This window comes from Maylandia zebra, linkage group LG1 (assembly GCF_041146795.1).
Source record: "Maylandia zebra isolate NMK-2024a linkage group LG1, Mzebra_GT3a, whole genome shotgun sequence".
Classification (NCBI taxonomy): domain Eukaryota; kingdom Metazoa; phylum Chordata; class Actinopteri; order Cichliformes; family Cichlidae; genus Maylandia; species Maylandia zebra.
In genome coordinates, this window is record NC_135167.1 from 42,005,996 (window position 1) to 42,030,524 (window position 24,529).

General features: G+C 45.1%; 1 protein-coding gene across 2 annotated transcripts in view; it reads right to left on the reverse strand.

Moving 5' to 3' along the window:
* Window positions 1-23,545, reverse strand: part of gon4lb (gon-4 like b) — a 31,460-nt gene extending 7,915 nt beyond the window's left edge. Inside the window, exons 1-22 of one of the 2 annotated variants that reach the window (XM_014413671.4) lie at window positions 23,183-23,545; window positions 22,234-22,375; window positions 15,831-15,964; window positions 15,676-15,750; window positions 15,528-15,572; window positions 15,426-15,458; window positions 15,232-15,330; window positions 14,820-14,921; window positions 14,597-14,737; window positions 14,184-14,415; window positions 13,559-13,660; window positions 13,437-13,477; window positions 13,214-13,314; window positions 7,350-7,593; window positions 7,186-7,272; window positions 5,758-5,941; window positions 5,528-5,678; window positions 5,264-5,411; window positions 5,048-5,164; window positions 3,635-4,708; window positions 557-800; window positions 314-471 (exon numbers count right to left, since the gene is read on the reverse strand). In XM_014413671.4, the coding sequence (XP_014269157.3) occupies window positions 314-471; window positions 557-800; window positions 3,635-4,708; window positions 5,048-5,164; window positions 5,264-5,411; window positions 5,528-5,678; window positions 5,758-5,941; window positions 7,186-7,272; window positions 7,350-7,593; window positions 13,214-13,314; window positions 13,437-13,477; window positions 13,559-13,660; window positions 14,184-14,415; window positions 14,597-14,737; window positions 14,820-14,921; window positions 15,232-15,330; window positions 15,426-15,458; window positions 15,528-15,572; window positions 15,676-15,750; window positions 15,831-15,964; window positions 22,234-22,375; window positions 23,183-23,206 (3,678 nt within the window). In that variant the 5' untranslated portion in view covers window positions 23,207-23,545. Of the gene's footprint in view, window positions 1-313; window positions 472-556; window positions 801-3,634; window positions 4,709-5,047; window positions 5,165-5,263; window positions 5,412-5,527; window positions 5,679-5,757; window positions 5,942-7,185; window positions 7,273-7,349; window positions 7,594-13,213; window positions 13,315-13,436; window positions 13,478-13,558; window positions 13,661-14,183; window positions 14,416-14,596; window positions 14,738-14,819; window positions 14,922-15,231; window positions 15,331-15,425; window positions 15,459-15,527; window positions 15,573-15,675; window positions 15,751-15,830; window positions 15,965-22,233; window positions 22,376-22,777; window positions 23,012-23,182 lie in introns of those variants that run through there. The other variant, XM_076886812.1, reaches the window with a different exon arrangement.
* Window positions 23,546-24,529: the final 984 nt, after the last annotated feature.

Below are 24,529 nucleotides of genomic sequence, written 5' to 3' on the forward strand. Positions count from 1 at the left end.
ACATCAATATCTTGCACAAGGATATTTGGCATGCAGACTGGAGGAGCCAGCGATCCACCAACGTTCCAATCAGTAGTTGACCTGCTCTACCTCCCACATGGTGGACGGGTGGGTGGAGACCTATCAAGTGATCATTCACTAAAATCTGACCAATCCTGCTGGAGGAGCAGCCACGAACGTTTTCTCATTTATCACAAGAAACGCAGGAAACTGAAAGGAGGTTCGGAGGCGATGATGTCAGCGTCTGGAGAGACCACGTGTGCAAAGATGGGAGCTCAGCAAACAGCGGGACGATTTAACGTCCATTGCTCACCCTGCTGAGGTAACTCTGTGCGAACGCCATGTCTTTGCTCTCTCTGTGCGGGTCGTTGTCCAGGATGTTTTCGTCATACAGCAGCAGCAGTTTGGCGCCATCTTTGCTGTGGCGCTCCTGACGGCTCCTCCTGAGGCCACGATGAGGTTGGCTTCGGCCTGCAGAGATGACAGAAAATAAGAAACACGAAGTATTCGGTCACAGATGGCGAGTGTTTTAAACGGTGTTAAGACGCAGACCCACCTCGTCCTCGTCCGGGACATCGCCCCCCTACTCCTCCAGGCGTCCGCTCTCTGGACGGCGTCTCCTCGTCTAAACCCGCTTTTTTGCTCCGCCCCTCCCCTGAGTCCTCTCCTTTTGGCCCCTCCTCCTCTTCCTCTTCCTCCTCCTGCGACCCAGGAGAGGTGGGAGAGTGCTCCTCCTCTGAGTCGCCATCTGTACAGAGCCGCTGCTCCGCCGCAAGCCACGTCAGCTGCTTCATTGTCTCCTAAAGGTCAAAGGTCAGAGATTATCCAAACCCTTGGCACCTCATCAGCATAACTTTTCTTTTCAGCCGTGCTTTTAATATTTTTAAACAAATCCAAACGCCTCCTCGTGAAAACAGATTTCACTGCCGAGAGTTACCGATATCTAAATCAGTGAATACCAATCATTCACAAACGTCTCCCTGAAGACATCGGTCCTTCAGTTTGTTTTGGTTTACTTTAAAGACCAAACTGGTCTTCATTAACGTTCATGTTTCTTCAGACTGTGTCCTCTGGATTCAAACCCAGCCAAGGGTTTGGTGAGGTTTTTCTCAGAAACACCGTTCTCAAACCCACTGAGCATCATCCTACTCTTACTTAAACTTGATCATGCTGTTGTAACCAGTGATGGTTATAATGGCGTTACAAGTAACGGCGTTACTAACGGCGTTACTTTTTTCAGTGATGAGTAATCTAACTAATTACTATTCCTATCGTTACAACGCTGTTACAGTTACTAACAAGAAAATGCGGCGCAGTCCGTTACTATTTGTCAACAAACAGATGGTTGAAGCTGTGAGATGTGAGAGATTAGCGTGTTTGGAGAGTGTAGTTAATGTGTTGTCTTGTGTCGTTAGTGTGTATCGTTGTGGATAGTTTTGTGTTGTGTGTCAGAACAATGAGGCGACTGCTGTCTCCAGGTAGAAACAGGAGTGATACACCTGCTGCTGTCAGACCTGCAGGTATCAGGCTGTGATGTTCTCCTTTATAGTGGACAGAAATTATTGTTTTGGAGAGGCACAAATAATTTGTGTGGCATTTTACTGAAGAACAGCTGATTGTTCTCTAAATAGTTTGAAATGGTTATTTAAAAAATCAAGGTAAAAGGTAAATGGCTGCAAATAACTTTGTTTGCAAAACTTGTGCACAGGATTTTAAAATTGGCAATTTATATTTGCATTTAAAGTTATGAAATATGATTCATTAAACATGTTTGTGGTTGTTACAGTGAAAATATCACTTTTTCTACTCTGATTTTATATTTTTTGTTTGATTTTAGATCAATTGTGTTAATACAGTAGTCAAAATGAAAACACAACTGTAAATTCAGAGACGTGAGGTTGTGCTGAAAAGGACGATACCAAACAAAGTAAATAGTTTTTAAAGGTGAAATGTGGAGGGAAAATCAAAAGTAGTTAAAAATGGTCAATTACACCCTGGACCCCAGAGGGTTAAACGTTTTTTAAAGTAACGCAATAGTTACTTTTCAAGTAATTAATTACTTTTAGAATATTGTAACTCAGTTACTTTTTTGAAGAATTAACTAGTAACTATAACTAATTACTTTTTCAAAGTAACTTGCCCAACACTGGCTGTAACACAAATGTCCATTTTAGGATCAATAAAGTCTCTGTCTATCATTTCAGCAGCTGTTTGTGCTGATGAGCTTCTACTGAAAGGAAAGAAATTTAAAAAATGTTTTCTATTCAGCTTCAGTTTCTGCCTCAGACACAAAAACACGAGAAAATCTTTAGTCTTTGTTTCCTCAAACCTGAACTTTTCTCTCTGTGTCGGAGTAAAAATACATGATCAGAGACAACTTCTGACCAATGAGGAGGCCGGCAATAAAACCCGTTTCACTTTTATTTAAACATCACCAAATCACAACAACAGCTGCCTCAAGGCGCTTTATATTGTAAGGTAGACCCTACAATAATACATACAGAGAAAACCCAACAATCATATGACCCCCTGTGAGCAAGCACTTTGGCGACGGTTGATCTGATATCCTCGTGTTGGTGTTGTTCCCAGATCATCATACTAAATATTGTTCCAGGATCAACATTGCAAGTGACCAATCAGAATGTTGTGACGTCATACCTTTGCGACTTCGGGAAAATAATAATAATAATAATAATAATAATAATAATGGATTGGATTTATATAGCGCTTTTCTAGGCACCCAAAGCGCTTTACAATACCACTATTCATTCACTCTCACATTCACACACTGGTGGAGGCTACAGGTGTAGCCACAGCTGCCCTGGGGCAGACTGACAGAAGCGAGGCTGCCATATCGCGCCATCGGCCCCTCTGGCCAGCACCAGTAGGCAAGTAGGGTAAAGTGTCTTGCCCAAGGACACAACGACCAGGACAGAGAGCCCAGGGATCGAACCGGCGACCTTCCGGTTACAGATGCGATTCCCAACCCCCTGAGCCACGGTCGCCCCACCACACGAAAAACCGGCGTAAAACAAAAAACTGTACTTAAGCTGCGTGAAACCGCCTCTGTCCGCCGATCAATGGACCCTGACCCTAACCCTAACCCTTTAATAAACAGTAAGCAGAATTGATATTGTCCTTGCAACATTGGAATTTCATAAATGCACGAATGGCTTGGCGCGCAAAGGAATAATGTCACAATAATGTGATTGGTCACTTGCAATGTTGAACCTGGAACAACATTTTCATGATGGTCTGGGAACAACACCAGCACGAGGATATCAGATCATCCCTTTGGCGACAGTGGGAAGGAAAAACTCCCTTTTAACAGGAAGAAACCTCCAGCAGAACCAGGCTCAGGGAGGGGCGGGGCCATCTGCTGTGATTGGTTGGGGTGAGAGAAGGAAGACAGGATAAAGACATGCTGTGGAAGAGAGACAGAGATTAATAACAAGTACGATTGTAGGGTCTACCTTACGATAATAAGCGCCTTAAGGTGACTGTTGCTGTGATTTAGCGTGAGTAGCGGTTTAATTACTGCCAACATGAAGGCCTGCGGTACGTAGCCATTAATGAGCATAAACAACACTAAATCGCAAAAGGTGGAAACTTTTAAGGTAGACTTTCTATCTACCTGTAACTCTGGAACCGACAGAACAGACTCCTCTGATGCTGATGACATCACTTCTTCCTCATCTTCATCCTGTGTGAGGTCATCAAAGTCCTCATCATCATCATCATCTCCATGCCGGTCCTGATCTTCGTCCTTATCCTTCCCTCCACTGTCGTCTCTCGCTCCACTCCTCTCCTCCCTCTGTCTCCCTTCCTCTTCCTCTCCACCCTGCTCATTCTCACCTGCTTCGCCTCCTTCTCCCCCCTCTCCTCCCCGTCCCCACTGCTCCTGCTCCTGACCATTGTTTTCTCCTCCATTCAAACTGACACCAATAACAATTGCCTTTTCCTCCTGTTCCTGTCTCTGCTCCTCCCGCCTCTCCTCTTCTTCCACATCTCCTGTACATGACGTCAGGCTGAGTGTTGATACCAAGACCATGCTCTCCTCTTCCTGCTTTAGCTTTTCCTGCTTAGAAAAGACCTCTTCCTGCTGCCCATTGATTGGCCCGTGGATGTGATGCTCCAAAACATTTTGGGGGGAGGTGGGAGGAGCTGGGGGAGTCCACACCATCTGGAGGAGGAGGCAGCCCGGCTTCAGTGTGTTTGTAGTGCTAGGACTTGTGAGAGAGGGAATGGGCAGTAGAAGTGTCGAGGGGGTGGGGCTCTCCTGTGCAGACACGGTATGTGGTGTATTTTGGCCAATAGGAAGGCAGGACTGCATCACCTTGGCACACACGGGGTGGGCGTGAGCAGGATGAGCAGCAGTCAGTGGGACCGCTCCAGAGATAGAAGCTGGTGCCAATGGTAGGGCTCCTGACACAGCAGTGGGGGCAGAAAATAACGTGACGCCTGAAACAGGTAAAAAGCGCATGTCCACCTGTTTCTCTCCGTGTGGCTCCACCGGCAGATCCTCCTGTGCTTTGGCGAGTGGCAGCAGAGATTCATTATGAGCCAGTGCGAAGACGCGCCTGTGGGTGCGGGGGCGGGGGCGGTAACTGTTGATATAATTGGGGTGGAGCCTGAGAGTGCAGCTTGGAGGAAGCCAGGAGGGGTAACGGGCATCTGAGCGGGTCTTCTGGATGCTTGGGCGACTGTTCTGCAGACGACAATAATGGGATAACAATCTGTGCCTCAGATTATGATGTTTGAGCAATACTCGTATAGCAGCGCATGAAACTACACAAAGTTTCTTTTTGTTATAGTTCTGAGACACAAAATCTGAATCAACAGGTCACGCTTAAAGAAAAACTTTAGATTGGAATTGGCTAGCAGGTTCAAACTGGTCCTTTCAAAAACTAAACCGGCAAATTTTGCTCCCAGCAGATTTGTACCTGGGTCTGAATGGATGTAGACAGAGCCACACAATAAAGGGGAATTCTATTATATTCTATTATAGGTGTGAATCTGGATCACGATCGGGATTAGCTGTTCAAACCTTGAGCCAGTTTGGCATGTTTTCACCATCTCTGTCCACCGGGGGGCGCTGGTCCTCCTGCTGGACTCTGCTGCAGGCGAGTGGCAGCGGCGGGACGACGCCCTTCATCACAAATGTCTGAAAAGAACCACAAAATTGGGCCCCGAGTCATTCATTTGAAATGTAACGTTCGCTAATGATGTCACACGGTGCATAGTGAGGTCACTCTGATGTCACCTTGATGACATTGTCAGGTGCTCTTGGGCTGCTCATCTCTCTGACGTGCTTCCTGAAGTTCCATCGACTCTTACAGAGCAGGTATGAACTGATAAGCTCGTCGGACTGAAATGCTCCCTCGAAGTGTTTCAGGCCGAGAACGATGAGACTGCACAGAGGCATGATGGGAAATATGTTTTTACTGAGTTCAATGAAGAACAGAAGCCATAAATTTACACAAAGTGCATGTGAAAAAATAAAATGTAGGAAGTGTGTGTTTTTTACCAATCCTCTCCTGGCGTGTATAATGTTCTCAGGTTCCTGCTGTGGAGGGCGGGGTCTAGGCTACAGACAGGAAGTAGTTCTGGGTATAGGAACACGGGTCGTGTGGCGAACAGCCAGGCGGTGTCGACAGGCAGCAGAGGGAAGGCAAGACCTAAACAGAACCAGAACAAGAATCTGAACCTGGATCTGTTTGGTGCATCAAACATGGCTGACAGGTAGCTTGCCCTTACTGTTGGTTGCAGGGGTCATCTGGGGGAGCCAGCGTCTGGAGGCTCGAGTGGGAGGAGCAGGTGGAGGCTCGTCCCTCTGCTCCACCTCGTGCAGGAGGTCCAGTGCACCCTGCAGGTTACATGCCCTGAAACAGCTGAAGGCGCAGCCTTGCTCCTGATGGTGGGCGAAGTGCTGCAGCTCCTCCTGATAGTGGAGGTGCTCATTAGTGCTGGTTCAGTTTCATCTTATTCACACAGCAACAAGTCGCCTCAAGGCGCTTTAAACTGTAAGGGCTGGGTTTAAAAAAATAATGAATTTCCTGATTCAAATCTATTTTAGTCTGAATAAAGCGATCTCGATTCTTTAAAATCCTGAATCGATTGTTAAATATAAATGTATTTTATCACAAATTCCAGAATCAGCTCAAACAGGACATGAGAGCAGAAACACAGAGCGTGGATCGTCCACAGACGCGCCGTTGGGGCTGAAACACACAGATTCTGCAGGTTTCGTCTCTCTGACCAAAACTGACTGAACCAGCAGCCAAAGAAGCTCAAACTTCACGTTTGACAAACATCGTCATGGATTCTCTCTGACTTTGGCTGTTTCACTCCCCACACAGCTCTCTCTCCCTCAGTCCACTCAGAGACCAGTTTACCATCAAATCTCTGTTTTCTGCATTATTCTCTGCTTATCACGCTCTGCTACTGTGCTCGGTGCTGTCGTCCTCTGACAGCAAAGCCTCATTTCTGCTGTTTAAACTGAAGACATTTAGACTTCAATGATTGCTCAGCTGTGTCTGTAATCAAACCTCTGTGACTCTGCTTCACTCCAGCAGCATCAGGTCATGTTCACATGTTGATTCATGGTTTTCTTCAGTTTTTGATCGACTGCAGAATATTTTTAAGGTTCTCTGCTATAAAAAGCCAGGACAGGAACACCTGCTTCAGACACAAAGACGTCTGCTGTGATGGTCACACCTCTGATGAAGTCTCACAGTGTCAGCTTTGTTTTATAGATACAAAATATGGATATGTGCTGATAGATGATCAGAGTTATAATATTTCAGACTGAGTCTGAATCGAATAGAAAATCAGTAGAAATCAGTAACGACACCCAGCCGCAACTGTAAGGTAGACCATACAATAATAGAGAAAAAAACCCAACATATGACCCCCTATGAGCAAGAACTTTGGCGACAGTGGGAAGGAAAAACTCCCCTTTGACAGAAAGAAGCCTCCGGCAGAACCAGGCTCAGAAAGGGGCGGGGCCATTTACTGTGACCGATTGGGGGTGAGAGAAGGAAGACAGGATAAAGACATGCCGTGGAATAGAGACAGAGATTAATAACAAGTAATAAGTTCAAGAGCTGAGGAAACGCCCACCAGGTAAGTGCCCACTTGCCCTGTTCAGCTATTGTAGGTATAAATTGAGAAGTGTTTACTGACCAGGTAGCGTTTGGTGATGGAGGCTTCATGATTCAGGGCAGCAATGTGGCGACTCAGCAGGTGAACCTGTGTCAGCAGTTGCACATGCTAGGAGAGAAAGGGTCACATGATATCAGGCAAACACACCTGGAGAATAAGTGGGTGAGACAGGTAACCTTCCATACCTGCTGCAGCTGGTGCTGTAGCTGCAGTTTCTGGGTGTGGTCCAGTTGGAGGGAGGGGCCAATGCGACGCGGCAGCACTAAGACAGAAGCAATGGTATTGTGAGGTTGGGTGGGTGTGTCCTTCAGAGTTGAGGAGAGGTGATTGGTCGTGTCCTGCAAGGCTCTCCGCTGCTGCTGAGCTTCGTACTGCTTTCTGACCGTCTGCCGCCGCTCTGTTAGCATGTTGACTAACGGTGCCTCAAAGCTACGGGCAGCAAATGGAGACACTGTAAGCGAGCGTGTATCACATATTCTGAAGTCTGATACTTAGCCACCGAGTATTTCACGTGTAAGTAGGTGGAGCATCATAGACAAATTGTTTCCTCTCAGCGTGACTCTTCTTCACAAGATCTGTGTGAAGAAGCAGCAGCAGAGGACACTAGTCTTCCTCCCGACCCAAACAGCCACAGCACTTCTCTGCTGTGCCGTCCCAACGGGAGGCAGCACCGTGCGCCACTCCTGTGTGTGTGTGTGTGCACAGGTGTTCACCTCACGCCTTGAAGTCTCTTCATACATGTTCAGATCACAGCAACTATGATGAAACCACCTTTACATCATATAATCTTGACATCAATGATACAGAGTCAGAATCAGAAAAACTTTATTTATCCCCAAGGGGCAATTAACATACAACAGAGCAGCATGACTTTGAAGATAAGCACAGGGCATAAAGCCTGTGAAGGTTCTCAGTAATCCAGGTCATTGTAGTCTAAGAAGCTTGCAAAGAAAAGCGTCTGGACTTCTTTAAGTTGCTTGAAGACGTTTCACCTCTCATCCAACAAGCTTCTTCAGTTCTAAGGTCAAATAGTGGGGAGTCCCAGATTTAAACCCAGTGGGAGTTTCCCCCCAAAGAGCGACAAAAGGACCCCCTGATGATCCTCTACCTACATCGGAGAGACCAAACAGCCACTTCACAAGCGCATGGCACAACATAGAAGAGCCACCTCCACAGGACAAGACTCAGCAGTCCATCTGCATCTTAAGGATAAAGGATACTCTTTCGAGGATGCCAATGTTCGCATTTTGGACAGAGAGGACAGATGGTTTGAAAGAGGAGTGAAAGAAGCCATCTATGTCCACTGTGAGTGACCATCTTTGAACAGAGGCGGGGTTTACGACACCAACTCTCTGCCATCTATAATCCAGTTTTGAGATCCCTTCCCAGACGCCTTAACGCCCACTCACATCCTGGGCCATCTGACCTCAGGAAATCACATGATAAGGTGGGGCCAGGTTTCACAATGAACACACCCGAAACTCTGGCTGATTGGAACCCACACCCAGTTTCACACCTTGGCTCAGGTGATTAGAGGATCATCAGGGGGTCCTTTTGTCCCTCTGTGGGGGGAAACTCCCACTAGGTTTATATCTGGGACTCTCCACCATTTGACCTTAGAACTGAAGAAGCTTCTCGGATGAGAGGTGAAACGTCTTCAAGCAACTTAAAGTCCAGACGCTTTTCTTTGCAAGCTCCTTTGACTGTCGGCTTACATCCAGAGTTCTCTGCTGCTTAAATTTTTTTTGTTATGGAAAAAAGACAGGGGTGTTGGACAGATCTATATTTAATTTAAATGAGGATTTACTTAAGTCATCAAGAGTTAACGGTTTTATGACCAAAATTACATTTAACCAACATGAGTTTATTCAAATTGTATTTGCAAGTCCAGTTTGGGTGATGAAATTAAAGATATCCATCCATCCATCTTCATCCGCTTATCCGAGGTCGGGTCGCGGGGGTAGCAGCCTAAGCAAAGAGGTCCAGACCTCCCTCTCCCCAGCCACCTCCTCCAGCTTGTCCGGGGGAATACCAAGGCGTTCCCAGGCCAGCCGAGAGATATAATCTCTCCAGCGTGTCCTGGGTCTGCCCCGGGGCCTCCTCCCGGTGGGACATGCCTGGAACACCTCGCCCAGGAGGCGCCCAGGGGGCATCCTTGCCAGATGCCCGAACCACCTCAGCTGGCTCCTTTCGATGTGGAGCAGCAGCTGCTCTACTCTAAGCCCCTCCCGGATGGCCGAACTTCTCACCCTATCTCTAAGGGAGAGGCCAGCCACCCTTCGGAGGAAGCTCATTTCCGCCGCTTGTATCCGCGATCTCGTTCTTTCGGTCACTACCCACAGCTCGTGGCCATAGGTGAGGGTAGGGACGTAGAAATTAAAGATAACACAAGGGAATAAAATAATGCATATTCATGAACGACATCTTTACCTATAGATTTACTTTAAGCTTCATTTCCGACAGATTATGATTAATCATAAAAACTATTTTAAGTTGGAGATGTGAACTTACTTCGAATTATTTATGTTGTAAACTATTAATATAAATCAGGTCACTTTAACCTTGCTGAACTGAGGTAGCAGGTTTTTTTTGGATGAAGTGGCCTAATCTGAGTTTTGATCATTTGTTGAATGATTTGACAAGCAGTTGGGCACTATTAGTTTTAGTTCTCCTCAGGGGAAAGTTCTGACAAAAGCTACACCAGAAAAACATGGAGGGTTTGGATAATTGCAGCCTGTCGGTTCTGAAAGGTAGGCCAAGCATATGCATATTTATGCAAATTAATGTCTAATTGAATTTTGTGTTGCACACACTGACAGTGATCCTACATAGAATCAGTTTTATGTTGTCAGATCAATAATATATTTAATTACATTTAAATGTATTTGACAAAATGACCATTTGGAATAGTTTCCTTTTTTTAACAGTGAAATGTATACATTTAAAGAGATGTACAACTTTTATATTTCTGACAGTTACTGACTTTTATTTACAGCTGCCAACATAGATGAGGTGTTGCTCCACACCCTCAGTAGGGATGATTTAAGGGACCTGCTTCCAGGGCCTGAAAATTTTATGAGGAGGAAACAGTTGTGGGCTCATGTTCACAAAGAGGCAAGTTTTTCCGCTTTTGATTTAAAAACACCTAGCACAACACATTTTGTTTAGAACTCCTGTAATATAACTATTTTCGTTTTCTTTTTTAGGATGAAACTAAAGAAAAGGCGTCTCATGGATATCTCACCATGTGACCAGGGAGAAGATTATGATGCAGATTCAAGTGGTGGATCAAACATGCTAGTGTATGTTAGTTTGCCCCCTAACATACACTAATGTGCCACAAACAGGACTTTAATATCACCAACCATTCCCATGTTATTACCGTGTATCCACATAAATGGCCCACCCTGTACTATTGCACCGTGAGCCTAAACCTGCTAGTAACTTGTTTCAGTAGACTTCTTGATGCATTCTCAATCATCCAGGGAAGTAAATCTCCAAAAAATTGATTCTGTTCATCTGGACGTAGCGTTTTCTGGGAGAAACGTTTCGTCACTCATCCAAGTGACTTCTTCAGTCTCAGCTGACTGCAGGTTTCCCCAATCTTATAAACAGTACATTTGCAAAATGACTGAAACAGCCCACTGAGGGAACAATGGTCTGGGAGGTCAGTTCCTTAATATTAATTATGCAAATTCTCATGACCATTGATCAACAACCACTGACCAAAACCCACTGATCAAAGACCTCTGATCAATGGCCATGAGTACCATTCACAGAGAGTTGGGGAATGGCTGAAATCACAGGATTGTAAGACGGTGACAGATGTAACCTTAGGCCCCCTCCTTGATTCAGAGATGGTCTTTCCCTTTTCATGTAAATGGCCTCCTTGACTCCACGCTCAAACCAGCGTTCCTCCCCGTCCAGGATATGTACATCATCATTGAAAGAGTGTCAACTACCACCACTTCCCCTGCCAGTGGCGGACTCCCTCAGACATCGGTGCGTTGGTGGTTCTTTGTGTCCGGGGATGGGCGTCCAGGTACACACCGGCTCACTCCTTGGCGGCCGCTTATTGGGGCCTGGAGCCTGGGGCTCGCTCGGGCCACTTCGGAGGTGGGGTGCCCCCGGCCTCTCGGCCTGGGGCTCGGTCACTCAGGCGCGGCTGGCTGCCGGCGGAGCTCACGGGCGCGTCACTGCAACTCCCCCTGGCTTCTGCTCCGCGGCTGCTGAGTGAGCCCTCATCTGGGACTTTCCTCAGCTCTTTCTGGGACAGTGGCGCAGCTGCCCCTCTGTTGGTCTTCCTTGGTCTCTTGTGTTCTGGGGGCCTCTGGATGTCTGGAGTTTTGATCTCCTCCATACCTGCTTCATGCCCTGGAGGACGGGGCTGTGGCCCCCCCACACCCTCTAGCAGATTATTACATGAAGGAACCTTTTAAATACAAGCGCGTCCATGCTCATAGGTGTACACACGGGTGATCACACCCACAAACTACACCCTTTTTGGCTCCTACCTCAACGCACACTGTTCTGTTGATCTTATGTGCTGCACAATAATGTTTAACATTTAGTATTTACTGTCATATTCCCATATATCATTGTGATGTTGTTTATTCTATTACTCTTGTTCTCTTCTGCTTGTTTTCTTTTTTCTTTCTCAGCAGGTGACCCAGGTGATTTATATATGTGTTTTTTTTTTCTGCTCATTCTGTTGGTTTTTGTCTTTTGCCCTTCTCCCCCGTCCCTCTTCTCAGCTGTTTCTCTTTCCCTCTTTCTTTCTCCCCTTCTTTCCCCCAGTCAAGTCTGTCCCGTATTCAGTAAGTGAAAATAAAATAAACAATAAAAGGTGAATCAAATGGACCATTACGGCAAGGCTGGGATGGTCAGTTTGGTAAAGTAAATCCGTTGGGCATCTTTCTTTGCCTTTAGACAATAATTCTGATGCAAAAGAGCCAAACGGGACAGGCCAAAAAAAAAAAAAAAAAAAAAAAGGAAAGAGTGTCAACTGGCCTGTAGGTGTAAATAGACTGCAGAGTCCTGGCCTGATGAGGTAGCTCTTCTGTGTTGTGCCATCCTCTTAGCCAGAGGTTGTTTGGTTTCCCCGATGTATAAATCCTGGCAATCCTCCTGCACTTAACAGCGTACACTATGTTACTGTTTGTGTCGGGGGACCCGATCCTTGGGGTGGACCAATTTTTGGCGCAGCATGTTTTGGGGTTTAAAAGCCACAGAGACCCGGTGTTTAGAAAAAATGCAACTCAACTGCTCCAATACTCCTGGGTATGGGATGGTCTAGCCTTCAGATTAGCGTCACTGCTGTCTCGGTGGAGTTTAATAAACTCAACTCTATCTAAAATATAACAGGACACTGGTGTAAACTCTCGACCATCTCACACTTCTGTTTAATTTTTCCTGTTTTCTGTCTGACGTTTATTCAGCTGTGTGAAAAAAACCCGGGGGATTAGTAAAGTTTTATTTTATCTAATCTAATAACTTTAATCTCAGCCAAACCGATTTACTCACGAACAAATAAATGGTAAATGGCCTGTATTTGTATAGCGCTTTACTAGTCTCTAAGGACCCCAAAGCGCTTTACACATTCAGTCATCCACCCATTCACACACACATTCACACACTGGTAAGCTACATTGTAGCCACAGCCACCCTGGGGCGCACTGACAGAGGCGAGGCTGCCGGACACTGGCGCCACCGGGCCCTCTGACCACCACCAGCAGGCAACGGGTGAAGTGTCTTGCCCAAGGACACAACGCCCGAGACTGTCCAAGCCAGGGCTCGAACTGGCAACCTTCCACTTACAAGGCGAACTCCAAACTCTTGAGCCACGATCGCCCCGGAGAGAGCAACTGCTGCCAGATGTTCTAAACATCAGACTCCAGCTGCTTCTCTCTGTGGTTTCATGAAGCTCCAGATGTTTCCATGGGTGATGCGATTGTGGTGATATTTTAAATTTTTTTTAAAAACTGTTTTTTAACATGTGTTTGTATGTTTCTAAGCTGAGCATCATGCACTGGGATGCAACTATCAGTACCGTAAAGCCTGTGGCACGTTGAACTTAGGGCCAGTCTGTGACGGGGGCTCCTCTTCCTCATGCTCCTCCTCCTCAGCCACCACCTCTTCTTCTTCCTGGAGCTGCAGAGGAGAGGAAAACAAGAAAAAGTTTGAAGCCTCGCCCACATACTGACGTTAAAGACTAATCCTGTGAGTGTAAAGTGGCATCGAGTCAAATTTGCGGAAACAAAATAAGAACTCACAGTTTCAAAGAGTTCTTCTAGCAGCTCATTTACTTCCTTCTCTGAAAAACAAGACGCAGAATTCACAGTGAGGATTCTGACACTCTCAAAGCTCCGCCTCCTCCTAACTGCACATCACTTACTGGTGATCTGCACAGCCCGGTCCGTCCTGTAGTCCTCCAGGTCGGGTTCATCCAGGTCCTCTGGGAAGTTGTACTCGGGGTCGTCGTCATCTTCGGCCTCTTCTGAAAACAAACATCAGCTGTTTGCCGTTAGACAAAACCATAACCTTCCTTTTCAACTCAAAAACATTTTTCTGAGCTTGTTTTCCATTTACGACATATCAATAAAGTTTGTCCAATCCTGGATGTTCACCATCAGCATGCTTCAGCAGCTTGACTTTTAAAGGTTAAAAAAAACAAAAACAAAACAGGTTCACAATTGGTAAATGGACTGATTCTTATATAGTGCTTTTCTACTCTCCCGGAGTACTTGAAGCTCTTTATGCAACATGCCACATTCACCCAATCACACCCATTCTCGCAAGGACTTTGTCTAAACTGAGTGCTTTCTAACGACATTCACACACTACAATGGAGGCATCGGAGAGCAACTTAGGGTTAGGATACTTGACATGCAGACTGGAGGAGGCAAGGATAAAACCACCAACCAATCAGTAGGTGACCTGTTCTACCTCCTGAGCTACAGCCACCCCACCACATTTAAAATTTGAAGCCTCGAGCAGCCAGCGCCATCATGACCTCTAACCTTCAAAGTCGGGGGCCATTAGGCCCTGCAGCCACTTTGCCCAATGGCGGTCCTCCTCCCGCTGGGCAGTGCTTTCATCGTACATGTCGGCCGTTATGTCAGGAGGCAGAAGCTCCGCCTCCAGCTGACCCAGAGGTACGTCTACCAGAGGATGCTTGGAGCGTGTGCGGTACGCCAAACTGCTGGAGCCATTATCAACGCCACCATCAACATCAGATTTCCTGTCCAGAGACTGAAACACACACACAGGTGCAAGATCAAACCAGACGGGACACATCACAGGTATTTACCCCCCATCCTTTTAATAAGGTGAGAACACAAAGTCTGATATCACACAGGTCCTTCAGTAACAGGAAGTGTTTAAAAAGAGTTTGATATGCTGTTCCCTGGTGTTGCCTGGTTAGATATGTTACCTGACTGTAGGTGTAGGAGGGGCTGCAGTCCAACTCCTCATCAACAGCCTTGAGTCTCTCCAGGAAGGACGATTCAGCAGGAGGGAGGAGCTGAGGCGCGCAGGTGGAACTCATCTGGTCGTGCGGGTTTCCTTCATATCTCTAAGCAATAAGCCAGAGGTCAGAGCAGCTTGCAGGGTCAGAGGTCACTGTACCACTTTGTGGTGGTCAGACATCAGCAAACCTGCAGGGAGCTGTCCATCCTCAGGTGTGTTGGAGACTTGTTCTGGGAGCCCAGGTGCATTCTGGGAGGTGAAGCCAAGCTGTCAGCATCACTGAGGAATGTCTGTCAAGATGAAAAGGTTTGTACAGATGGAAGTCCTGAAATTTTCATTTATGCAAGTTCTGACACTCCGAGTGAGTGTGTGTGTGTTTGTATGTGGCATCATGTTTGAGCGAGAAATGAGGCCTCACAGAGTGTCAGAGTCACCTGCTGCAGGTGAGACTGCACAGGTGCTCTTCATCCTGTTTCTGGTTCTCAGAGTTTGGATTAGTGTCTCTTACTGATAACCTGGATCTCACATGTGTGACATCATGACTGCACAGTGAGGTCAGTTTCCTGAGGACAGCAGCAAGGCGAAAGGTTAAAGACTCACCTCCTCAGCTGTATCTTCCTCCTCTTCTTCATCAGGACAATACTCTTCATCAGATGAGTCTTCATTATCCTCAAGTTCAATGTCAATAAACTGAGGGGCCTGCGGGACAGACAGGTGCGAGGGTAAAGCATCACTGAAACTGACAACATTTCAAATCCAACTTAAAACATTTGAACACAGGATGATGAGTTTACCTTGTTCACTGCAGACAGACCCCGGTTCACAGGCTGAAAGCAGACACACAGGTCAGGCTCACAGGTAAACTGTCAGAGAAGATTGTGGGATGCTGAACTCACCTGAAGGCTCTGTTTGAGTCTGGACCGAGTCCAGATCTTTGGCTCCTGATGAGAGACAGGCAGAAAGATATGTATTTTACATACATACAGAAAAAAGCAACAAATGCCTGACAGATACAGGTAGACACCAACAGGTGAACAAACTCACAAACATGGGAAGGTCCTGAGTGTCTCTGATTGCCGCTTTCATCATGGCAACCACACGCTCATCAGTGATCACCTCCTGAAACACACACATGTCTGAGTGTACGTGTTAGTGTGCGTTAAAGTGTGTGTGTGTGTGTGTGGTGGCGTGCTGCTCACGTGCAGGATGGCGCGCACGTCGCTGGATGTCAGGTTCAGCTGTTTGGACTTCCTGTCCAGGTCAATATCCAGTCGTCCCAGTTCATCATCGCTAGTCTCGACGGTGACCGCTCTCTCTCCCATCATCCGCCCACCTGAACAGGAAAGTCCGGGTGTGAACAAACGCTAGCTCTGCCTCCTTTAGCTGATCTTTACACAGCACAGAGGGAGGGTAACTCCCTGTAACCCTCCCCTGTGCAGATCAAATGCGGCCTGCACACAGACTGAACCAGCCAATCAGATCAATCAATCAATCTTCATTTATAAAGCACTTTTCATACAAAAGGAAATGTAGCACAAAGTGGTTAAAAGCAGCCCACCCCACCCCACCCTCCAACTCACTCCCCACACTCTCATTAACATAAATGATGTGAATACACACATACCCCCCCACACACACACACACTTAGAGTAAAATTGGGCTGGGTACGCATGAGCCACGTGAGGAAACACTATGGTAAATGGCCTGCATTTGTATAGCGCTTTTCTAGCGCTTTACACTACATTCAGTCATCCACCCATTCACACACTGGCGATAGCAAGCTACATTGTAGCCACAGCTGCCCTGGGGCGCACTGACAGAGGCGAGGCTGCCGGACACTGGCGCCACCGGGCCCTCTGACCACCACCAGTAGGCAAACATGGGGCTAGTATCTTGCCCAAGGATATTTGGCATGCAGCCAGGAGGCAGCCTGGGATCGAACCACCGACCTTCTGATTAGTGGCTGACCTGCTCTGCCACCTGAGCTACAGCCACCCGATATATAATAACAGGGAGCCGTCTGCACCGGGAGCCGGTCACAGACCGCAGCCTCCGGGCTGGGCACACAGCAGGAAGGAGGCAAAGAAGCCCTCCAGCCAGGCTGAGAGGACCCCCAGAGCCCCAGCAGCCACGGTCGATCGCCCGGTGCAGAGAGCGCCCTCCGAGGAAACACTGGAGATATGACACAATAGGATATATACAGGGCAAAACAATAAAGTAAATAAGAACGGGATACAATATAAATATAAATGGAGTAAGAAGATTAAAAAATGAATAAGAATAAAATCAATAAATATTAGGTAAAACCTAAATTAATAATAGAATAACAGGATAGAATAAATAAGCATAAAATAAATAAACGTTAGGTGAAAGCTAAATTAAAAAGGTGGGTCTTGAGCCTGTTGTTAGAAACATGTACGTTCTCTGCGGCCCTGAGCTCCTCCGGCAGGCTGTTCCACAGACGAGGACCATACCACTGAAAAGCTGCCTCTCCGTGAGCATGTGTCCTGACTTTAGGGACAATCAAAAGGCCAGTACCAGAGGACCTCAGGGTCCGCGAGGGTTCGTATGGTAAAAGCAGATCTGAGAGATAAGAAGGCCCAAGACCATTAAGACATTTAAAAACCAATAAAAGAACTTTAAAATCGATCCTGAAACACACAGGGAGCCAGTGCAGCGATTCTAAAACCGGTGTAATGTGGGCCCGCCCTCTGGTCTTCGTCAGCACACGAGCTGCCGAGTTTTGCAAAAGTTGTAAAGTTGAAATATTCTTTTTGGGAAGACCAGAGAGCAGGGCAGTAATCAATGCGACTGGTAATAAAAGCATGCATCAACATCTCTGTGTTAGCCCGAGAGAGAATAGGGCGACTCTGGCTATATTTTTTAGATGATAAAATCCAATTTTGGTTACATGTTTAATATGTGGAATAAAACCAAGCTCAGAGTCAAAAATAACACCCAGGTTTTTCACTTGTAGCAAAGGACATAGTGAAAATGCCTCTAATTTAGACAAGAGTTTCTCTCTCTGAGCCTCAGGACCGACGATTAAAACTTCAGTCTTGTCCTGGTTAAGCTGTAAAAAGTTTTCTGCCATCCAAGATCTTATATCTAAAATACAGTTAAAAAGGGCATCCATTGGTCTGGTGTCATCAGGAGACAAGGAGATGTACAGCTGAGTGTCATCAGTGTAACTGTGGAAGTTCACTCCATGCCTCCTGATGACACCGCCGAGAGGGAGCATATACAAATTAAAAAGTACGGGGCCTAGAACCGACCCTTGAACCACCACATGTCATTTTATGGATCTTAGAGGAGCATGTGTCCATGCTCACCATAAAAGTTCTGTCTGAGAGACAGGAAGTGAACCAGTTGTGTACAGCACCAGAGAGGCCCACCATGTGTTTCAGTCTGTTTAAAAGAATAGCGTGGTCTACTGTATCAAAGGCTGCGCTTAGATCCAGTAGCACCAGGACTGAGAGCTTTTGGGCGTCTACATCTAAGATCAGTTAAAACCTTTAGGAGAGCAGTCTCTGTGCTGTGGTTCACCCTAAATCCAGACTGGAATAGGGCTGGGCCATATTATACCGTTCACGGTAATACCGGTATAATGTTAGGCAACGATAGGAAAATGAAATATCGCGATAGAATGGGAGTAAAACGCGCATGCGCAGTGCCTTTGTTTTCATACGCACATGGCCGATTGTTGAGTGAAACAGATGAACCAGAACTGGTTTGTAAAAATGGTGCAACTTCCGTGATGTGGAACTGGTTTGGTGTTTGTCCGTCAGATACACGACAAAGCACATTTTTTTGCAGAACATGCAAGCGGCCGTTGTTATTGTCATATTTGTCGGACTAAGATGCTCTTAAATCTGGGAGTAATCTGGGTCCTAAACTCCGTATACTTCAGGTCAAACAACACTGCAGCATCACTGAGCGTTAAAAACTGTCTAAATTCTTTCATCTTTAATAAAACGATCAGCATTGCTGCTTTACCAGGTGTAACTATAAAGTTTAACTTCCAGGCATCCATGAAAACAAAAGTTATTACATTTAACGGAGTTAGAAGTTAGCAGGAAGCTAGCGGAAGTTAGCTCGCTAGTTTCGCTAGTTACCTAAGCATGATATAGCATGTTCTGACTGAGAAATTTCTGAAAAAAAATCAAACGTACAGCTCTGCTATCACTTCCAACATAAATGAAGACAGGAAACTAAACAGCAGTGACGTTTGTAGGGTTACTGAAGTTGGGCTAGCTGGTATATAATGATGTGCTACGTGATCGCTAGCGACACAGCTATGTTAGCATAACATAAACAGTGAAGCTGGAGGACAAACACTAACACTTTTCCACTTATAAAAGTTAACGTGAAGGTTCTTCATGGTTAGAGACAAATGCAATCGCATGGCAGGATGCTGTAAACGGACCAAACTTCAGTCAGGAGAACAACTGAGATAATCCATCCACAATACGAGGTTAGTCATTAATATACTGCAACAACATGGGAATAGAGCAGCTGCCAGAGAATTCAACATTAATGAATCAATGGTACAGAAGTGGAGGAAGCAAGAAGAATGAGTTTAATAAAGTTTGATTTATCTGACTGCTTTGTTTCGCTTAATGTGCCTTATAATCCCGTGCACCTTATGGTCCGAAAAATACGTACTGCACACTGCAGTTTAATGTTGCAAAGCACCTCTTTTTAACTTCAGTGGATATTATACATGGTTATGCTCAGGATATGTCAGCCCATTTCTACTGGAAATGCCTTTTGGTTAAACTTTCAGCAAGGAATTTGCATTTGCACTGTTACATTTTTATAAAGCTTTAATGTACATAAAAACCAGCTTCTTGTTTAAGTGAAAATAAATGGAAGGTTGTCTTTTTGCGCTAGTAATGTTGTGGAGTTGTATTTTGTCTCGCATCAATTATATCGTCGGTTATATCGTTATCGCAAATTTTCAAATATATATCGTGATAAATATTTTTGGCCATATCGCCCTGCTCTAGACTGGAGTATCTCCAGGATCTGTCTATCATTGAGAAAATCAGTAATCTGAGTAAAAACAAGTTTTTCTAAGATTTTACTTAAAAATGGTAAGTTGGATACAGGTCTGTAGTTATTAAAATCATTACAATCCAAATTGCTCTTCTTCAGAAGGGGCCTCACCACCGCCGTTTTAAAGGCAGCAGGGAAGACACCCAACTGAAGAGAGCAATTCATCATGTATAAAAGCTCAGCCTCAAAAAATCCATAAAGTGTTTTAAAGAGTGAAGAGGGGATTGGATCTAAAAGACATGTGGTGGGTCTCACTGTGGAGAAAACTTTCTGAAGGTTCTCAGCATTAACCAGGACAAAGCTGTCCAGTGTCTCCTCAGGTACAATCGAGCCCTCAGATGTGTTTACAAACATATCGCGATTAGATAAAATATCAGATCTGATGGCGCTGACGTTTCCCCTGAAGTGGTCTGCAAACTGCTCACAGAGTGAGTCTGTGGGGGTTCTTTGGGAGCTGTTAAAATCAGGGTTAAATAAATGATATATAGTGGAAAAGAGGACCTTGGGATTATTTTTGTTATTACTGATTATTTTGGCGAAGTATGAATTTCTTGAATTCCTTAGTGTATTATTGTACATTTTAAGTTGCTTGTAAAATATTTGATGGTTGATAGTATTTTTATTTTTCCTCCATCTCCTTTCTGCTGCCCTGCAATTTCTTTTGAGTTTTTTGACTTCTTCGTTTCTCCAGGGTGATGCCTGTTTTACGTTAATCTTTTTGGTGGTGAGTGGAGCAACGCAGTCAAGGCTTTTCTTCAGTTTGCTGTTAAAATGATTAAAAATCAAATCACAGGGTGCAGGTAGAATCACAGGGGGGCATTCGTCTAAAACCCTGGTAAAATTTGCAGCCACTTCAGAGGTTAGATAGCGCCTCCTCACAGTTCGCACCGAGGTCTCCCGCTGAATAAAATAGGGCTGCTCGATTATGGCAAAAATGATGATCACGATTATTTTCACTGAAATTGAGATCACGATTATTTGACGATATTTATTTAACCCTTTAAGACCTACTATAGAACCAAGTCCACCAGAGCTTATATTTTTTTTTTTACATGCTGTAGTGCCATTTGTGGGAGCATTTCAAGTTGCTATACATCAATACAACTGTTATAGCCCATATTTTAATAATATGTATGCATTAAGTCCATAGTAATTACATAAATTGCAAAAAAGTGCAATAAACTACAAAAAAAATTGAAAATCGCTTTTGTTTTGTTTACATATATTTCTACTTGGAGAAATTTAAGAGGTTTATCCCTCAAAACTTTAAATACAATAAAGTTGCAAAAAATAGTTTCCCACCACAGGAAATTTATTTTGAGTGTCTTCATAGTTTTATTTTGGAGATACAGCAATTTTTATATACTGCAGGAAAAACAAAAAACAATCCTATGATGCAAATTTGCAAAGAAAACAGCAGGTGCATCATTTCACTGTGGGAAGTGTTACGAACAGCTGATAGGAACGGCAAAGCGTGTTTCTGGAATATTATGTTTTTGTTCCTGCAAGCGCTTTTTATGCAATTTTTGCAAAGCTATATGTGGAACGAAACCGTGACCGAGGACAAGCTGATGGCATCAGATGTAAGTACAACTCCTCCGGTTTCATATGCAAAACAAATTATTGCGCTAGCTTACGCGGACAAACATCTTGAGAAAGTTGAGGGTAAACAGGAATGTTTCCTCTGGATGAGTCCGACTCTACCAGAGGAAAAGGGGAAAGATGCACAGGGATTTAAAAATAGTTACGCAAAACGGAGCGTGCTGCTCTGACCGGCTTTAAAGGGTTAACAATGACTTTAAAAAATAATATAAAATGGTGTGCAACACCACTGAAGTTTTTTTTTTTTAAACTCTCTTTTCAACCAACGGCAGTCACTCTCCAAATAACTTCTGCTTAGCTTTCCGAGCTTCCCTCGGGTCCTCTTAATCAGCGGTCTCCAACCTTTTTTGCGCCACGGACCGGTTTATGCCCGACAATATTTTCACGGACCGGCCTTTAAGGTGTCGCGGATAAATGAGGGAGGGGCTAATAATCGGCTCAGTCATTTTTAATGATCGTTGAAAGCCCAGATCGTAATCGTGATTAAAATTCGATTAATTGAGCAGCCCTAGAATAAAACCGGTGATGTTAAAAAACACACAGTAGTGGTCAGAGACAGCCAAGTCAACAACAGAGGACACGCTGGTGGACAGCCCATGGGTGATGACCAGGTCCAGAGTGTGTCCTCTGTTGTGAGTCGGCTGTGTGACGTGCTGGTAAAATCCAAACAGTGAAGAATGTTTAAGAATTATTTTGATGCAGGGTCAGAAGGATTATCTATGTGCAGGTTAAAATTATCATATTATATTTTGAGTGTATGTTTGTTAAAAATTCTGAGAATTCCTTGATAAAAGCAGCACTGTCTTTAGGTGGTCTGTAAACTGTGACAGATAAAAGTGGAGGGCTGCTGAAAACAATAGCATGGAATTCAAAAGTGGTAAAATGATCAACCCTGGTGAATTCATCCTTCCTTTTAAACACCATTAGATATAATGACATCACCTGAGACAGGTGTGGCATCCTCTTCTTGTGTGTCAGTGGGATGTCCTGTCTGCAGCTGCCTGTCCATCCCTCTGTTTGTCCTCAAACATTTGACCTCCAGAAGACAGACATCTTCCTCAGCGATACGCCGCATCGCCATCGTCTGAAACACAGAGAGCAATGAGAGCGTTACTGATTGAGATCAACAAAATCATCAATATGGGAACTCCACCTTCAGCTGCTGATACATTCTTTAATCTGAATGAAGGTTTAAACTCTGATGTTCTTCACACCCAGCTTATGTCCTATTGATCAATCAGAGATGTTTATCATTTTATAAAATATGAGCATAAAGGCTTAAACTTGACAGCCAGCTTATGATGAAACAGGTGATCACTGAACAGCTGGAGTCAGCTGGCAGACGAATAGTTGCTGATAAACAGAGGGTTAGGTTAGGGTCCCTCTAGCAAGATTTACCTAATAAAGTATCCAAACTAAACCATTTACAGCTAGATGTGAAAATAAAACAGTGTGTTAAAATAAGTAAGTGAAAAGACTAAATGACCAAGCTCAAGCTCAGCATTCAGGTTACAGTTCGGTGCTTCTCCGGGAACGGTGTGACCACTGTGACCGATGAGGTCGTCGACGTTACGGCGAGCCGGGGCTCCAGCGCTGTGCTAACTCAGGGACCGCAGAGTTCCAGCATCAGCACGGGACCTACCGGGAGCTTCACGGTGTTATGGTGGATCCACACAGAGCCGATTAAAGCTCAAGCTCAAACTGCTCAGCAAACATAAACATGTTGGTGTTTGTGTGTGTGAGAGAGAGAAAGCTAATGTTAGCTTAGTTCGCAGACTGAGCAGGCGCAGTATGGTTTGTTTAGCGCGTATTGCTCCAAGATCAATAAATAAAACGGGACCCATTGCCCAGGAGACAGAACCGATCACACGGACGGAAGGAAAGGACTCACCGTCAGGCTGAAACCGACAGCCATCTTTTACGCTCTCATCTTCCGATGTTTGCTCCGTTAGCCTGTTAGCTTAGCTTCTGTTCCGCCAACATCAATATCACTTCCGGGGCGAGACCTTGACTGGGGCTTTGGAGCGACAGAGGAGCGAAAGCACCACATCAGCCAGTAGCGGTTTTTGATACGGGCGACACGGGCGGTTGCCCGGGGCGGCATCACGGGCATCGGCAAAAAAAAAAAAAGAAAAAAAAATTGTTCGTACTCATGCTGCCCCGACGTCAGCCAGCGCATATTGGGAATGGTACAGGCACCGATCGGTTTTCTATCACCCATTTGCTGGGAGTAAGGGCGCCCTCCGTTTGCGAGGTGCGCCTGATGCTTGCGGCACAGGGAGGAGAGGGCGGGGCGGCGGGGGATTCTCTGGCTGGCTGGAGCGGCATCTAATAACTCGCAAAATAAAAACAAAACAACAAAAACATGAAAACACCAGACATTATGATACAGACTTATAATTTTCACCGATGTTTTTTTGAAATTCTATACGCGAAAAGTGAGCGCGAGAGCCCTCGGTGCGCCTGCTCGCTGCTGAAGTCAAAGTAAACTTTATTGTCATCTCCGCTACATACAGTCCAGAGAGACGAGACGACGAGGCTCCAGTTACAACAGTGCAAGTAAACAAACAATAAATATAAGAACAGTAAGAAAATAAATATACGCTTTAGGACTCGGGGTAAAGGGATCAATAACAATTTAAAATGTATAATTTACAGTTTGATGATTTAAAGTCTCACACACAACTTGTCGAAAGGGGAGGGGCCGGCTGCTTCCAAATAGAGCCCATTTCATTCATAATGTTGTAAATTATGTGTAATGGCTATCTTTGTTTCTTCTTGGAGTTCTCTATTTCTCTTATATCTAAAATAAGAGTCTGGATGGACAAGAGGCTGTTTTACGTGTCGGTTTGTGCAACAACGACAGTAAAACCATCGTGTCGCTCCGCCATTCGCTTGTTTTATTTCTCACAAACCTTTCACAACAAAAGCACCATATCCTTTTCAGGCTTTTCAAAATAAAACATGTAATAACTATAAATGGCGCTAACATTCCGGCCCCTAATTGTTACTGCTAAGGCATAACAATTACATATTAACACAATAAAGCGTCATTTAATATCAACACTCAGAATCTAACTGGCTTAACCAAACATTATATGAAACATAAGTCATATGTGTTGAACATAAATCTGTTACACATGAGGCTGAGATTCAAACTGTTGCCTCCATTTCAAGCAACAAACATAACTTGTCGATAGGCCTCTCCAAAACGCTAGTTTTGGTTTTGACAAACACA